The sequence below is a fragment of the Trachinotus anak genome, unplaced genomic scaffold (assembly GCF_046630095.1).
Source record: "Trachinotus anak isolate AG129_WGS33_773 ecotype Australia unplaced genomic scaffold, CSIRO_AGI_Tana_v1 ptg000025l, whole genome shotgun sequence".
Classification (NCBI taxonomy): Eukaryota; Metazoa; Chordata; class Actinopteri; order Carangiformes; family Carangidae; genus Trachinotus; species Trachinotus anak.
Genome location: NW_027273876.1, coordinates 9,636,049 through 9,653,969, shown reverse-complemented (window position 1 = coordinate 9,653,969; position 17,921 = coordinate 9,636,049). Strand labels below are relative to the sequence as shown.

Genomic DNA, 17,921 nt, shown 5'->3' with positions numbered 1-17,921 from the left:
TTTTGAGTGTGGTGTCGATGGATACAGTTTTACCCACAGTGTGTTGCAAAAAAAGTGCAGCTACTCACAGTTGAAAAACAAATTAAAATCAATAATCGATGTAAAACTGCTCTAAAAACACTTTAGAAAACAAAAAATAGTAATATAAACCCATTTTGATTTTCATTTGTTAACTTTAACTGGTTCCAGGTGCTGTTACTACAAAGCAGTTAAGTACATGGATATTATGTTATGTATACTAACTGCAAAAACTACTATATACTGAGAGAATAGATGAACAGGTGAACATGAGAGAACAGGTGTCAATAAGTATATTCCCAGTTATAAACCGTAATATCAACTAGGCAATAACTAATGATTATTTTTGATTAATCTGTAAATTATTTACATTAATATTTTTAAGTGGATGAATGCATGGATTTTTTGATTCATTGTTTAACTGTTCAGCTGATAAAATATTGGAAAATAGTAAAAAATGGCCATTACAGTTTTCCAGAGACCAAGGTTAAACCTTCAAATGTCATGTGTTGTATGTCCAACAGTTCAAAAGCAAAGATATTCAATATAAGATATAGTGACAGAGAATAAGAATAGAAAAGTAGTAAATTTTCACATGTCGGTATTGCTGGAGCCAGGAAATAATAAAAAAAAATTTCACAATAAAGTGTGATTGACAATTTGATTAATTGCTTCAGGCCTGATATTAACCATGACCGCTTTCTAATATTAACCTTAAACTCAACAGACATTTTAAAAAAGCCAACATTTTGATTTGCCAGAAAGACATGGGTGAAACAAATTTTGTTAACAATGTGCTTAGTACCAACAGGTGTCCCAATAATCATTTATCAACTACACTTGTGCTTTTCCTGCTATGACAAAATCTCTGATTTAAAAAAGGCCTTGTCTACCCTGAAACTGTACTATTTTTCACAGCAGACATTTCTATTTGTAATTGTAGGAAAATCACATTTTTACCAGTAACATTAAGGATGGCCCTGTTCTATTTAGAAAGCCCTGATAGGGTGACAGTGAGCCAGCTGCACAAGACCCTGCAGCTGAAGCCGCTAAATGAGATCCGGCCAATGTTCATTTTATTATTTACACCTGTGCTTTCCTGCTTTTACCTGTCGTAATGTCTTCCCTGAAAAGGGCCAAAGAGTTGTAAATAAAAATGTCTCAAAAGGAAAAAAAATAAGGAAGACTAAATGAAATTAATTTCCAAAATTATCCTTACTCTGCAGGTTTAAAACATGTGCCGACAAGGACAAAACTATAAAAATGCAAACACACACCCTCACAAACTGACGAGTGCATGTAACAGTAAGTCGTGTTTGGTGTGGCATGGTTGCAGAAATGCAGTCATGTAAACAGCGGCTCAGATGTGTTTGGTAAAAGCTGAGCAGTAGGAGCAGGAGTGGATGAGGCGGTGATTTCAGACATGTGTATCCTCTCATATAGACTCAGTCATCTCTTTTCACCTGCTAGAAAGTGGGTAACATTCACACAGGTGTCTGTTTCAGCACCAGAAAGCCAGACAGTTGACCACTGACCCAGATTTCCATAAAAGTAGATGAACAAATGGGGACCATGCACACACACATAGACCTATTCCCTCCTTTTGTTCTGGAACAGTCTCACACTTTTAAGTATGAATGATGATCTACGAAGTCTATTATCTGACAGAAAAAGTCAATAATATTCTGATGATAACAAAATGAGGTTGAAATGAGGGAGAAATTAAACATTGGATATAGTATTAATGTAATTTCATGCACTGACTGGAACAGCTAAATATGTGTGGGAAGCCTACAGAGAGAGAGACAGCCTCATAAATCAACATTATTGGCCAGTTGTAGAATAGAGACTTTTTTTTCCCTGAGTGCTGACTGATCAAGCTGGTCAGCGCGGCAGAGTGACACAGGTGGCGGTGAGTGAAGGTGATTAATGGGCCCTCATCGAAACAGGTGTGCAGAAAATCCTTAAAACCGGCGAAGGGCTCTTCTGCAATAGCAAATTTATTCTGAGTGCATAACACCCCTCCTGGTTTGCAGATGTGAGCGTTTACAAGATCACGCCTGAGAGAGGACGCCACAAGTCAAAATAAATAAACATCTGACTAAACAAGGTGTGTAAGGTCTCTGCTGAGGGAAGACTGAAACTATTTCTTTTCTCTGCCTTTTTTTGTCAAGAGCAACACAACTTCTGCTATAAAGCCTGTATTTGCAGAACTTGCAGAATAAATGCAAAGGAAAAAAAGTGCTTTTCTGACAGGTAGTGGTGTCTTCAAAGCTTTTATTTTTTTTCCTTTTGCAAAATTTTATGATGGTGCAGTGTAAAAGCCAGTTGTAGTATACGTGCCATGACACGTACTGACACTTACACCGTTAGCAGGTATTAAACTAGTTTTCTTGATATCAAGAAGCATGAGAATCAGACACAAGGCAGTATCTATTTCTACCACTTGTAAACAGAAGTTGATACTGTTCTGTTTTTGTGCAGAGTTGTTGATTAAACTGTGTTTTGGGGAGTTTGTAGTGTGGTCAAGCAAATATTAAGTTATGAGTCTTTCAATCAGCGGTGCTGAGGGTTGTTCCTCTCTAGTATAAAGTGTTAAATTGTCAGGATTTGAGAGTAACGCACCATCACTTGATATTTTTCACAACAGGCATTTAACTTGTCTTCAGATGAATAACACAGGCGTAATTAATAACTGGTGGCTCTGTCCCATTTAGGTGCTCCACTTCCAGGGCTCTAGTGTTGTTGATGTCTCAATGGCATGGCTCACTGGGACGGATGTAATGGAGCCATCATTCATTTTATTACCAACACCTGTTGTTTTCCTCCTTTCACAAGTCAAAATGTGGGGAAACGTCCTGAGGGAAAGTCCATTCATGCAGGGACTACCTGACCTCATTAAACTGAGTTATAAAAAATGTGATTGTCGGCTGAAGCTCACATAGTTTGTTCTTATTTGGTATTTAACTTAACGTTAATCAATCTTGTAGCACAAGATTAAACAACATGACAAACCACAGCCTCAAAAATCATCATTAATGTTGAGCATGATAGTTCATGGATAAAATAACAATAAGAACTGACTACCACGGTGCTGAATAAACACCACTGACATGCTCAGCAGAACCTGAACATTATGACCTTTACTAACTCTCTTACTGACTCCAGAGCAAGTGTATTGCAATTCTCATCTGTTATGTTGTCCATTCGCTTCTTTTCAACAGTCTTTAAATCACAAGTTTACTAACAATCGATAGTAAACTTGCTCGTCACTTGACTTTTAGGAAGCACTACTCTCATAGCGACCGGCAGCAGGTGTTTGTTGGCCTGCTTATCCTTGTATGTTATGCTGTCACTGATGTTCATTGTTGTACGTGAGCTTGTGTGGGGGTTGTAATGTTTATTTTAAAACATATTTTGTAATAAGTTTTATGTATTCACTGTGTTTTATGTTTATGTCTGTGTTAAGTTTCAGTTGGCTTAGGGACAATTAGGTTCAAACTGAACTTCAAGTTTAGTTTCAGGTAATTGAAATAACTATTATGGCAAAAGTAAAATCAGTGCGTCCCTACCTGTGCTGACAGCCTTAGCGAGTCGGCGCAGCCTCCTCTGGTGCGTCTTCCCCCTGTAGTGGATCTGGGCCTGGGCACTGGAGTTGAGCTGTATGTTGCACACCTGGCACATCGTGGCACTGCTGCTGCTCTGACGTCGCTCCCGTTTGGCCCTGTATCCTGCCCCCACCTTCCTTTCCTCTTCATCCTCCTCCTCCTCTTCTTCTTCTTCCTCCTGCCCCTCCTGATTCTTGCAGGGAGGACTGCTGTCCAGCCAGTCGGGGCTCTTGGGACGTTTCATATCTGGATGAAGAAAAATGCTCATTAATTAGAGGATTAATTAGAGATTACCCGATTAAATAAAGGTTATACAATAAGAAGAGTTGAAGATTTATGAGACATTCATGAAGTGTGTGGTATGTAGGTTGTTGAAGCCTCCACAGGGGGGCAACAGAGCAGCATAACTCCATTCAGAGAAATATTGCTCATTTTCTTTAGTGTGATTGAAACCGCAGTTTTATGTGCACAACCATTGTAGAGCTTGAATTTTCACTGAACAAAACCTTACAAAAGAATACTTATCACTTGGACTGATCTAGATCCTTTGACCAGAGCATTCACTATCAGCATGTACAAATTTCAATATGTCCAAATGCGTGTGTCAAAAATCTTTGACATCCCATTAAAGGGCTTGAATTAGACATCCATTAGCTGAAATGAATGGCCTATCTCTGGCACACATCACAGCATTACAACAGTCTGTAGATAAGTATCATGTTCCAGCATCTCTCCATTTATCAGATAATAAAAGCTGGTTCCCGGGGGAAAACAAAGCGACACGTTTCTTTGTGAGAGCACACAGCTTTAATACCTGTAATGGCTGAGCAGTTATGGCAGATCGACAGCATAAATCAAGCTGCAGCTCTACTGTGGATGTGGAAATGTCACCCAAAGTCTAACTGAATTCTTTGTTTTGGTGCTGTTCATATGGTAATGGCATCAATTAGTCCTCATTGTGTTGGACGTTTTATCCTCCGCCTGGCTGAAGGCACCCCACCACCGCCGCCAAACAGAAACCATCATTTGTAAAATCTTTGCTGTGATAAAAATTCAATTTGACCGGTGGGAAGATGAAAGTGGAATGGAAATGTGTTCACTGGAATTCATCAGCCTCTGACCAGCAACATGGACTTCAAAGCTGTAGCCCATCACCACAATTATTTGAATGAAAGTCTGGCAGAGGATGAGTAACTGCTAGTGAACCTTGTGAAGGAATAAGGAGAGTTTCAACACAACAAGGTGTACACAAGGTGTACACACACAAGACATACAACGTGTCAGAAAATAGTTAAAAATGCCCATTACAATTTCCAAAAGCCAGGGATGGACTGGAGGATAAAAGGAGCCAAACACAGCACGTGAATATGACACACTCCCGGGCAGGATTATTACAATGCTCCACTTTTTCCCCTTACAATAGAATATACATTTACATGCAAGTTTGACACAGACAATTGTACAAAATAGGTTCACAGACAAAAAAAACCCCTCCTGAGTAGAGCTTACATTACTATACAACTACTGTAATTTGCTACAGCAAATACGTTTTGATGGCAACATAATGCTGACTGGATCACATTTTCTAGTAACATACTGGTGAAATCTTGTCACAAAATGGCAAGTCACAAATCAAGTGAACAAATCAGTAAAATGTTCAGTGGCATTTTCTGCCAAAAAAAAAAATGTACAAAGCATCTCTTCTTAGTGACCACAGCATAATTAAACAACATGGTCATGTTAGGGAAAGGTTCTTGTGATGAAACCACCACCTCCTTGCAAGGTATGGAACATAAATATAGCACTTAAATTACTCAAATAAAATACAATATTATACAATATTATATTAAACAATTTAATAATAATAATAAAAAAATGTATTACAAGGTTAGAATATAACACTTCTGCCTAGTTATGGTTTCTCTGGGTGGCAGTAACCCTTTGCAAGGCTAGTGCTAGTGTAACAAATGAAAAAAATGTTGGCACTGGACAAAATTCTGGGTTTGCAGAATCATCGAATGATTTTTATTTTTGTTGAGAGTGGTTAAAACAGAGTGATGTGTCAAATGTAATCACTAAATGTTGACATTTAAGTACCACTGAATTTAGTACTAAAAAGCACTGTATATATTTTAGGTTTAAAAAAAATACTTTTATATACCCAATATTCAATATCTATATTCAAATTAAATGATCTCAATTCATATCTAAAAATTCACGTCAAGTCAAAACATCAGGTTGCTGAAATCGACTTGGTCGAATTCAGACACTAAAATTCAAAATATAAGACTCATTAATGATCATCTGGAATGCCAAGGACAGTACACATTACCATTCTGCCTCACAACACACTACAAGTTCAGGTCTTTTTGTCCATCTAACAGTCAAAATATTCAGATATTCAATTTACTGTACAATGATATGAAAGAGAGAGAACAAGAAAGACAATCTTTAGATACACAATCAGACGATATTAACACAGATTGTTTGACATTTAGTTTGATAAATGACTTAAACAATAATCAACTAATAGATTAGTGCAGTAATTATATCATAGTTGAACTGGCCCAATACTATTTTATTTTTAAACCTGTTTACTGTTACTTATATCTGTATGTCACTAATGAATGCAGGTACACACACCACTTTTTTAAAGTGTCATGGTACAGTGATGGTTTTCTGCAAAAACAAGCCACAGGACCGAGGCAGAAATATGATGCTGCTCTCTGACTGTCTGAGGTACAAAATGTGTCTGAGTTCTATCAGACAGCTGCTGGATAAGAGCTCAGACTTTTACTCTCGCCTCCAAAAATCAGTAAATGGTCTGCCACCACAGAACAGTATTGATGTTGAAACAGCAGACAGGGTCAGTCAGAAGGGGGTGTGGGCCGTCTAACTCATTTTAAGGTGGTTTCCATGGACAAGTTTCTTCTATTCAGGGATGAAATAGACAAGGAAAAACCAAGGGGAGTCACTTTACTCATCTTTTCAAACTGCCCTGCAAATATTTTTATCTGCTCTGTCTCCAGGTTGTCTGTTGAAACTAAGGTCTTTACAGTATCAGTAGCGACTGCACTGTCGCCTGTAAATAAAAAACATAATTCATGGCATAATTTTGTAGACTTAAAGTTTGACATTAGTTTAGGCAAATACACAGAAGGAATCAGTATTTCTGGCATAATTTTTTACCATAAGATTTACACGTGTGAAAATGTGTCATATATGTGCGTGAATTATCTGTGTATCTGTCTATGTTTAAACTATGTTTATTTTGTTGACAGCCCTCTCTTGAAAGAGATCGGGATCTCAATGAATAAAGTCAATTATTAGTATAAAATTTACATATATAAAATAGCCTCAGCATATACTATTATCCTTCAATACATTAGCTTATATTATGAAATAGCATACTGTATGCCACATCCCATGATGTATATGGCCTGATGTGTAAATCGCCCCCCTGGATGGTCATTTATCTAAAAGTTGCAGGAGCATTATCTTCAGGCTGCTGGTTTAAAGTGCTGGCACCATTTTAGGCCAAGTCAAGCACTGTTCAGATGCTCATGCTGGCTACTGTCTAATACTGTACATTGATTCCACTAGTCTATAAACCCTCCTTAACACTACAAACATTCAAGCTGCTCCACTTACTCATCTTTATGTGGCCAGCTGGAGTTGGCACCTGACAGCCCCATTACAAAACAACTTTTAACAGGTTGCCGGCAGTCAGCAGCTGCTGGTTTTTGCTGATGCTCTGTACCACAGCCAGGGCTGCTCTGCCTGTTTGGCACCTGAATAGGCAGCTGGGAGCAGTCCAGTCCTCTGCTACGGACCAAATGGCTAAAGTGACCAGTGCTCCAGAGTTCGAGCTGTGGCACCTGCAGTCTGCAGCTGAAGGTCCATTTAGTTCTGAGTTAGAGTGAAAACTCTACACAAAAGGTTATTGCAGCTATTTTTTTTTTTCATTGAAATGTCTTAAATTCGTATTTTCACAAGCCCCTTATGGTGTTATACAAAGTATTTAATCCAACAAAACATCCCTCAAAATGACCTATTTCCCCCTTAATGCTTATACTTACAAAGTACAAATTCCACTAAAGCCACAAACTCTGACTTTGGATTTTTTATTTTTATTTTTTTTCATGTCTTTCAATAATATGAAACAAAAATGGTTACCAAAGACCACAGCAGATTGTGTTTGCAAATCTTGCTGTTATTGTTTGTAATGTTTACAGCATTAAATTAATATTGTTGATATGTTGAAATTCAACATCTAGGAAGACTGAATAAAGAAAAACAAATACATATATAACAAAGGATAAATTATTGTACAGTCCTCATCAAGAAAACAAGACCTAATGGTGTGTGACAATTAGCTAATGAGCAAGGAGTCTAACACACTATAAATATCTAAATCCCACCAGCACAACAATCCACATCAGTGTACATATCAGGCCAAATGTGAATTTGTTTTGTACTCTGAATCATATTGGCTTGCAGATAGTCTGAAGGACATCGTGGTCAGATTTTTTTACAACAGAATGCAGCAGAATGGGTTACTTACTGGTAGTGTTATCCATGCAGGAGATATTAGCTCAGTCTAATAGGTCTTGATGTATAATGGAACAATTTTGTTTGTTAAACATGATACAGAGAGCTGAGGGGAGTTCAAGCATCAGAAACTCGGTACCTTTATCTGTAAACGCAGTATTGGCGAAGTTGTCCTCTTGGTAGTGCAGCTATCTGGCCCCAGCTGCTCTTTAAATACCAGCACTCATCAGCCTGTCTGGCTGTTGGTTCAGGATACAAGGAAACTACTTCAGAGCCAATAATATAAAGCACAAGTCGTAAAGGCTGCATTATGTTACTCTGTCTGACCCCATTGTACTGTAAAGCTGAAATAATAAACAAATCAGCATGACACCATGTACTGGAAGATGCATGTTTGCTTAAGCAGATACAGTAAACATTAGAAAACATTTTATTCATAGTAATGTGCTAGCAATCAGTGGGCCATTTTAGCCATCCTTGTAAAAATGAATCCAACTAATGATTTTTGTCATCAGCCAAATCAAGATAGCAGATATAAGAAAAAAAAATACTTCACCTGCTTGTATGTCTCATGTCTTTGTTTAACACTCCACTAACCTTCCCAGCCAACAGCATGCTTAACACCTTTTCTTTATGGCCTAAGATAGCTGCAGGGAAACGACCTGTCAACTCCATAAACCACTCTATCAAGGGGCTCACTTGTAGCTAATGTTCTCCACATGGGTGCCCACATAAAACACCAATGATTCATTTTATGGTCTGTGGCTGAACTTTTTTGTGGTAGAGTCAAAGGACAGTGTTAAGTCTGAGAGTAGAATAAATCTAATGCACACATCTCAGAGTCTTAATGGTACGAAGAGCTAATTATGTGTGAGTTTTAGCCTAAAAGCAAAACATGAAGCTGAAACCACTACATAAAATGTTGTTTCAACTACAGTGATGGCCTATAAATATAGTAATTTGCAACTACTTATATTGGCTTTAGTGCTACGTCTTTATCAAAGCTCCCATGAAGGTCGTCTTAATACTAAGCTGGCAGAGGCTAACAGCTAGCAGCAGCAGTTATATCCAGTCCAGCCAAGAGGATACTGAGCTGACAGGCAGCTATAAAACTTGCAACCTGCTCAGTCTGTTTCCCCCAAGCAGCTTTACCCATCTGTATGATGTGCTGCTTGCGTTAATGTGCTGTTGTTTCACGCTGGGGCAGAACTGTTTATCACTGAGCTTTGACAAATGAGGGAAGAGGTTTGGCACTGTGAAGTCTACAAGAGTTATTTGGAATCATTTTCATTTTGACTTGTGTTCAGAAAACACCTCATTCCATTTTTAAATCACATTTAATTATTACTTGTCAGCATGTAGATCATTGTCCTATAATTTGTCAAAGGGACACAGTACACCATTGCACTTCTCTATATTTAGCTGCAATTCCCTGCAACAGTATACCTATTACACTCTAAAGGCTATGCAATGTTTTTTGTTCTTTAACTGTACACTCTGCCATCTGTCTCTATACAATCAAAGCCTGCTGAATTATTATTAATCACACGCTACTTCAAGGGGGCCTAAGAATATATTTCAGAGAACCAAATCCTGTGTTTAGACTGGCCTTTAAGAATAAAGACAGTGAATTCAACTCCCCTCCAGCCTATTAATTCACCTGAACCTGTGAACTTTTGCAGCTCTTTCTGCCATGTGATCTAGGAAAGTTCCTCGAATGAGCAGGTCAAATCCAGATGTGTTAAGGAGGTGGACCAAAACCACTGGCAACTACAGGAAAGGCAGCTGTTAATGGGATGTTTTGGAAACGGCATATGCTCTTTCAAAAATGGCTTCGCTCCAGACGCTGAGGCCATGATGAGTTCCCTCGCTGCCACACCTGTCATCACTGTTCCATTACGTTGACAACAGACGACAGCAGATTACGCGTTTGGCGCGACATGGAAAAACCGGACAGAGGAGGAATATGAGTAATAATCTTGCTGTTTATAGCAGGATATATTTACCAAGTGTGTGTCTAAGTGCAAAAAATTTAGATCACGATTACCTACAAGCACTAGATGCCCCACACAAAAAGCCAGGACCTACACCGTTCTTTTGAGTCTTCAAGTCAATTACAGCTGTGTCGCTAGGCAACCCTGTACATCCCATGTGAAGCTGAATTTGAACCATTTCCACACAAATTGCAGCTCAATTATGCTGCAATTTGTGCAGGAAAGAGAAAGAAATGGACAAAATGCCACATTTTACAGAATTGTGGATGAAGAAATGTGAGCAACACACATGGTAAGGTCTGCGGAGAGCTAGAGGTGAGTGAACTCTAAAAGAGCAACGTGAGGTACAGCCTGATAACATATGATGAATTGATGTCTACTCTGTAACATGGATGAACTAGATTATGGAATAATACTCCAACAGTTGTGCTACAAGGTGCAAATTTCACATTTGCTCACCATCATCAGCCAGTCTTCTCTTACACCTGTAACACTGACAATCCCAATTCTATCAAAAATTTGGCCCAACAATCAGAGTGTGTGTCTGTCCTCCAAAGGGGCAAGGAAAAATAATTACAATTATTTGTTTAAAATAATATTTTACATTCTGTTGTTGCTCTGGGTACTGAATCTACAATAGTTATCAGTCTCATGGGGATTTTGGTGGTGCTGGTACATGCTGTCCACTGTGACATTTCTTGATAAGTGTAATGTGGACTCAAAAGCCAGAGTCAACAACCAACCCTGTCTCCTAAAGAAAAAGATTTACATACTACTAATTTGCTTTCCCAATTATGTTTTGTAGGGAAAATAATAAAATTTACTAATGTAGTCTCACGCGTCAAGTCAGCTCTGATTTTTTAATATTTAACCTATATCACGACCTTTCCCTAACCTTGACAAAGTGCTGTGAGAGACAGGATTGCAACAAGCAGAGCAAGTGGGCTTACTTTGTCTCGAGCATGGTCTTGACTCACAGCAGGGGTCAACGACAGGCAAGCAGTCAGAGGAGGCAAGCAAAATCCCAAAATGTAGCTGGCACACAAAACCCTAAAAAAGTAGTACGATTTTTTTTTTTTTTTTGTCTTGTATTAGTCTTATGATAACAGTCTTTGGGTTTGGGAGTGTTGGTTGCACAAAAAAAATTATTTGAAGATGATCAATTATACATTATAAAAGATACGTTTTTCAGTATTTCTTGACATTTTACAAACAAGAAAATTAATTGAGAATAACTGATAATTAAAATAATTTTTAGTTGTAGCTGTAACATGTAACACTGTGAATACTGTGTCTATATAGGTGTTGCATGATGTGGACATATACATTGCTTGATGTTCTTATAAGTTAGAAATTAATTTTAAAAAACAACTTATAAACCCCTATAAAGTACACCTAAAATCCTTGTGATGTATGGATGTTTTCTTTCTTTTGTGTTCAAAATAGGAATGACTTTATTAAGAGTCACCTGAAATGCTCACTTAAGTTTAAATGCACACATGCAGTGACACACAGGGGCACTGAAGACATTAACATTCACGAACACACACTATGCCCCTCAGAACAACATGTATACTATATATACACATAGGCTACATATATACATATATGTAGCCTATGTGTATATATAGTATAGTAGTATAGTCATTCCTATTTTGAACACAAAAGAAAGAAAACATCCATACATCACAAGGATTTTAGGCATACTTTATAGGGGTTTATAAGTTGTTTATATGTGTATATGTAGCCTATACCATATAGATACAACTGTGTTAGCATACATAATGCCACAGCATGAGTGTGTGTCAGATTTCTATGACAAGGTCATTTGCAAATGTTCCACTCATATAATGCAGTGATTCACTCTGTTAGGTAAGTGAGTGGGAGCTGTTAAGAGGGTGCATATTTTTAGTCTCTACATTTCCCTTGGACTGAGCTTGTACTGGAAACATGGGGCAACAACACTGCATATATACATATAGCTGTACGTCAGATGAAGGCAGTGACATATACTTTTATAGACCATGTAGACTATTCTCTAACTTGAATAAACCATGAAAAAATGAAACTAGAACAAGTCTGCAGTGAAATTTTGACCTGGTATACTGAAATAATCATATACACACATGTATGTGTGTATATGTACACACATACATAAAATGTAATTAAAGGGTTAATATGAAAAGACTTTTGTGTTCAGAATTTGAATTTTATTCATTCTTTGTTTCCTATTTTTAATTTTTGAATTACACTACCAAAAGTAGTTCATGCAGCCAACTACATGGCTCCTCTGATCGTTAGTAACCAAACATCATATCAAATGTTTGCCTGAACACTAAAAAATGCTACTTCTAGTGGCAAAATATCTCTGCATTTCTCACTCAAGCTACTGCATATATAGTTTACATGAATTTATTAGACAACATGCAGCGGGATGATATGAAGGTTATCATCAATGTACTCCTATATTACAGAAATCTGCTGCCATGTGTTTTAAGGCACTGTGATTCTGACTCAAAACCAGGTTATTTAACAAAACGTTTAAATATGCGTCAAAATAATGGCAACATAAGATTCTGTGGAGCCTGAGTAGGACAGGTATTTCATGTGAAAATGCACAATCACATATATACACTCACATGCTCCTCTGAACCTAGCTTGGCCAGATTACCAAAAAATAATAACTGTCTTTTTATGTTCTTTAACTTTGTATTATAACTATTTTTCTTCAGTGTTTGCACCATACAGGACCTTGTAACTCAGGTTTCTAAAGGTGCTTTATAAATAAAGTTTACTCACTCACTGACTAAATGTCTGTACTGGTCTGGCATCCATCTTGTAGACACCTCATGGCATTGACTGATAACACACAAACACACACAAACACACACAAACACTCCTCCCGACCAACAGCATACCGTCGGACTACACCGATCAAGTGTGGACCTACTATTACAGCAGGATTGGTTTTGACAATCCAGGTACTGAAAACTGGCAGAATTCAGACCTTATGTTGTACCTCTGGTTTTGTACAGTCACAAACGAACCCCTCAACACCACAGATTGCACTGGGTGCTTTTTGGTCATCACACTGGTTACTGGACAGAGACACTTGAGCTCCATCTCCTAGAGTCCCTTAGTCTCATCTGGGTCTATAACCAGACATTTAACCCATAACCCCAGAACTTCAGAGCCATCCACTAACTCCTTTAGCCATTTGGTCAAAGACTTCAGCGCTATATGCCTTAGAGCATTTGAGTCTTTGGGTGTTGGACAAAATTAATTGAGCCAAATAAGGACCAAACCCATGTCCTCAAAACTGCCAAGCACCAAGAACTCCTCTAACAGCCCGCAAGACTTGTAAGAACACATGACCAATATTTGTTAGAGCCAGCACCTGAGCCATTTGACCAGACAAGCTGAAGTATTTAATTAGGGACTGTTTCACTGCATCTCATTAAGCCTTTGACTGTTTCCTTTGGGTGCTGGCCAGAGGAAAAGTTGGAGGAACCTTTGGCAGGTCATGTCGGCCAAGTGGAAATGCACTGGAGTAACAAGACCATTCACAATGTTTTGAGGTTGTAGGTTTCATCCTCTGGCAACTTTTTGTAATTTGAAGTCCAGCACCCAGAGGAAAGACTGAAAGACTACAACAAATACAGAAAGCGTTGATGTAGAGACAGCCCAGGGAGTTACAGATGGTTTGGTAGCTTTAGGGTTGTGGGTCTGATCCCTGTGAGGTTCATACATTTTTGAAGAAATAGAGATCAAGTTTCTAGTCAAGTTTGTCAGAGAATTGGAAGTTAACTATGCAGGTTTAAAGTTTTTGGTTTGAATTTTTAATTCCAACACCAGAATGCAAAGACTGAAAGAAAGAGACTGTAGAAAAGAGAGAAAAGTCTGACCAAAGAACTGCTCGGAAGATTTAAGTTAGAGGACTGCTCGGAAGATCTAAGGTTGTGAGTTCAATCCTCATGAAACTCTGAATTCTTAAGTCCAATATGTAAAGTGAAGACTAAAAAGCACTGAGACAAGCTGTCATATGAGGCATAAGACGCCCGTGGTGCAGTGTGTGGTATGAATCCAGCCCACTGTTGGTACCCGGAGCATCAAATCCAATCTCACCACAGAGGGTAAGGGGGGCAGCCTTGCCCTTTCCACTGCTGCTGCTGATTCAGGCGTGGGCCTCAAAAATGTCCAGTGATGGCTGACAGGTCCATCATGGGTGAGTGTGTGATGATGGTAAGGACCAGTGTTGGATAGATATGCAAGCGCACACACACACACACACCACTCTCTGTAGCAGGAGATTAAGTCCAATGTTAAACAAAGAGACAGAGCAAGTTTCCGACATGCCAGCTCTGTAATTAGACCACTGGTATCTGAGGAAACAGATATTGCTACACACACACACACCCACACACACACCCACACAGTAGCTCTCAGAAGAGCCAAAGAAGATCCTTATGGAAAATAAGTAAATAAACTGTGTCACACAAGCTCATTTTGAACATGCACACATAAGCTCAACTGCTCATAATGCTGCTCTAGCTAATTGTAATCCAAGTTATTTATCTGTCTAGTATTTGTCACAGTGAGATGGTGCGACAGACAGAGGAGACAGGGAGTGGAGCAGCCAATCAGCTGTCACCTTATCTGATGTTTTGTGAGGCTCCACAGACCAGACAGCCCTGCATGCCACCTCTTTGGCTAAGTAGCCTACTGTACAGTACCTGCAAACAATCCAACAGGGTTGCTGAACATTAAAATCCATTAGTCACTAGATAAATTAATTATGCAATGACTGATAACTTATAGTTACATACAGCTAGCGCCATCTTGCTAACTGTGTTACAGTGGTGTGCTTCAGGTGTTCCCCTTTTGCAGACAGGGTGTCTCTGCTAGAGAGACATAACCGACAGAACCATTTAACATTTACAGCATTTCAAACAAAAATAATGTGTGATGCCTAAAGCTTTTCTGTACTTATCGAATGGTTAAGTTATAGAGATTCTGATTTATGATATATAATCCTACATGATACTTAAATATCCTATATGACCAAAAAAACAACAACAAAAAAAAAACAAACAAACCAGAAAATCCTCACATTTGAGAAGCTGGAACCAGGAAATAAAAATGGTGAAAATTATTATGAAAATAGTTGGTTAATTTTATGTTAACTAATAAATTCATCAACTAATTTCGGCAGCTCTACATGTCAGCATTGCAAGGTTTCAGTAATGGATGCTGAGGAGAAACTATAGTTTGGAAATAAAAAAAAAATAAAGATGATACCATCATATCTGTCCACGTAAAGAACTAAAACCCAAATCATCCATTGTTGCAAGAAAATCAGCAGCACTCAGGAGAGCAATAATGCAGTATAAGCAGCACAGACAAAATAATCTTGAGCAAGGGAATTGTTTGTTTTCCCAACACCAGCTAGTTGCAATAAAATTAATCTCTAAAGGCCATTCTGGGATATCTAAATATTCAACTACCCATTCTCAGTATCTGCTTATTGCTGATCGCAGTCACATGGAAAATTCCCACTGGGTCAAACGCCAAAAACAAACAAATAGACTCACCCTAAACTTTGTGTAGATTCTGAGTCACCTAAGCTGACTGTATAGGCCATCTTCCCACCAGTCAAAGACACAAACACCTACTGTACCTAGACAGACCATCGAGCACTGACCCCTCAGATGGTCTGTCTCATCACTGTGAGCAGCTACAGTATGTTAGAGTGAAGTCATACTCCTGTATGTTTATAATCTCTTTAATTGAAAGTCAAATCAATCAATCAATCAATCAATCAATCAAAAATGAAAAATAACATTCAGCTGCAGCCCTACAATCATAAAATCCACACAATTATTTTAACATAATACAGCACTTTACAAAATGGCGTCTTTTCAATTGTCCTAATGTTACCATTGTTTTCTTAAACGTCATTACCTTGGTGAAGAACACTAGAAGCAATCACAATACATCTAAATATGGTTCACATTTTTTTGGTTCACACAGTGTTTCATAATCGGAGAAACCCAGTTGCCATCCTCATTTAAAATAAATCCCTGTCCTTGGACTTAATCTCCTTTCGGCAAAAACCTTGACACATTCACATTGAAGATAGTATTGTGCTCCACATAAACACTGCTGAGGTAAGCCACAGTCAGGACTGAGAAAATGTAATCTCCTTCACCCAGGTGGAGTCACCGAAACTGAAGGCCAGGTGGTCAGACTGAATTTCCTGTCATATGGAGACAGAAAAAAATCCCACAAAGCAGAACTTTCCCTGGACAACTTTATTTTTACCATATTTCATCATGGTGTTGCTACCACACCGTGTTAATGCACTGTTCATTATAAAACAGTATACATTATACAACAATAAAAGCAGACATGATATTCAATGTGTTTCAAGTTTCAAATATAGTTTGACACCATAATTAAATAATGGAAACCAGTGGTTCCATGTAAATAAAAAGGAAAAACTTATAAAAACTCTCTAACAGGAAGTACCTTGGTGGCCAAAAGGTTTAAAGACAGTGAACATAAACTGTTACTGTCCCTAGTTTGAGTGCTGGGGACCTTTATTCCATGTCATCCCCTTGTGTCTCTCTCCGCTCAATTCCTGTCTCCTCTCTACTGTTGACTTTTATAAAAGTAGATTAAAATGCCTCCAAATTTCTTCCCAGCAGTAATGTCTTTTCTCTGAAAAGGCTTCAAATAATGTAAAAACAGTGGTATGGCCCTTTATTGAAATGCAGAGGTATTTCTCGAAAGGTATAATTTCATTGCATCTCATATTCATTGAGTCTCTGTCCTGTTTTTTTATGCAGTGACAAGTCATAGGGGATATAAAAAAAGTGGACGCCTCATTGTGGCTAAAACCTTTGGTAAGCATTCAGCTCTGGAGTTAAAAAAAAAGAAAGAAGCAGAGGACATGGGATAAAGCCAAGGACAAAGAATGGTGCAGCAGGAGAGGAGGGGATGTTGGGAACACGTAAATGGGACAGAGGGGCTCAATCAAACTGGGCTATTTTTCTATATATGCAAGCTAAAGGCAGTAGGTTGACTGACTGATACACAAGATAGTCAGAAGATGATGGAATGTTAACTATGAGCAAAAATCAGGGTCGGACAAATAGAAAAACTGGGCCATTGCCCCCCAATGGGGAAGGACAGTTTTTCTCTCTCTCCCTCTTTTTTTTTTTTTTTTTTATCTGGAGGGAGAGACTGCACTCCAACCAAGGGCAATGGCAATTGTGGGCATCTGTCATCGGCCATCTGGGAGATCCCTAAGGCTGCTGTGGGGACCTAAGCAAATGTGACCTGAGCACGAACGACTGTAGAGTACTGGAACCCTATCAGTGCCTATACTTAGATGCAAATAGAGGAAAAAAAGCAATAATGGAGCAGCATTCAAACCAAGACTTTGTATTTAATACTCCTACGGAATCAAACAACTTATTCAGTGTTTTCTTCAAAATATAATTTAATGCCATATAACGTAATAGTGTAACATTTTGGGAAATACACTCTCTGCTACTATTGAGGCTACAGCTGGTTAGAGTAGCTTAGCACAAAGATTGGAAACAGGGAAACAACTACCCTCGCTTTTTCCAAATGTAATGAAATCTGAAAACAAGCATTTCCATAGATCAGTAATTAACATGTTATGTTATATCCCAGTTACTTAACCAGTGCAAAAATAAAAGCATGCTATTTTACAGATGGTTAT

The 17,921-nt window shown here is 38.3% G+C and overlaps 1 protein-coding gene across 5 annotated transcripts in view; it reads right to left on the bottom strand.

Annotated features, from left to right (window-relative positions):
• LOC139608953 (zinc finger protein 385B-like) overlaps window positions 1–17,921 on the bottom strand; it is a 74,047-nt gene that overhangs the window by 36,738 nt on the left and 19,388 nt on the right. For 4 of the 5 annotated variants that reach the window (XM_071463118.1, XM_071463121.1, XM_071463120.1 and 1 more), the window contains exon 3: window positions 3,591–3,872. In XM_071463118.1, the coding sequence (XP_071319219.1) occupies window positions 3,591–3,872 (282 nt within the window). Of the gene's footprint in view, window positions 1–3,590; window positions 3,873–8,316; window positions 8,417–17,921 lie in introns of all 5 variants that reach the window. The other variant, XM_071463122.1, reaches the window with a different exon arrangement.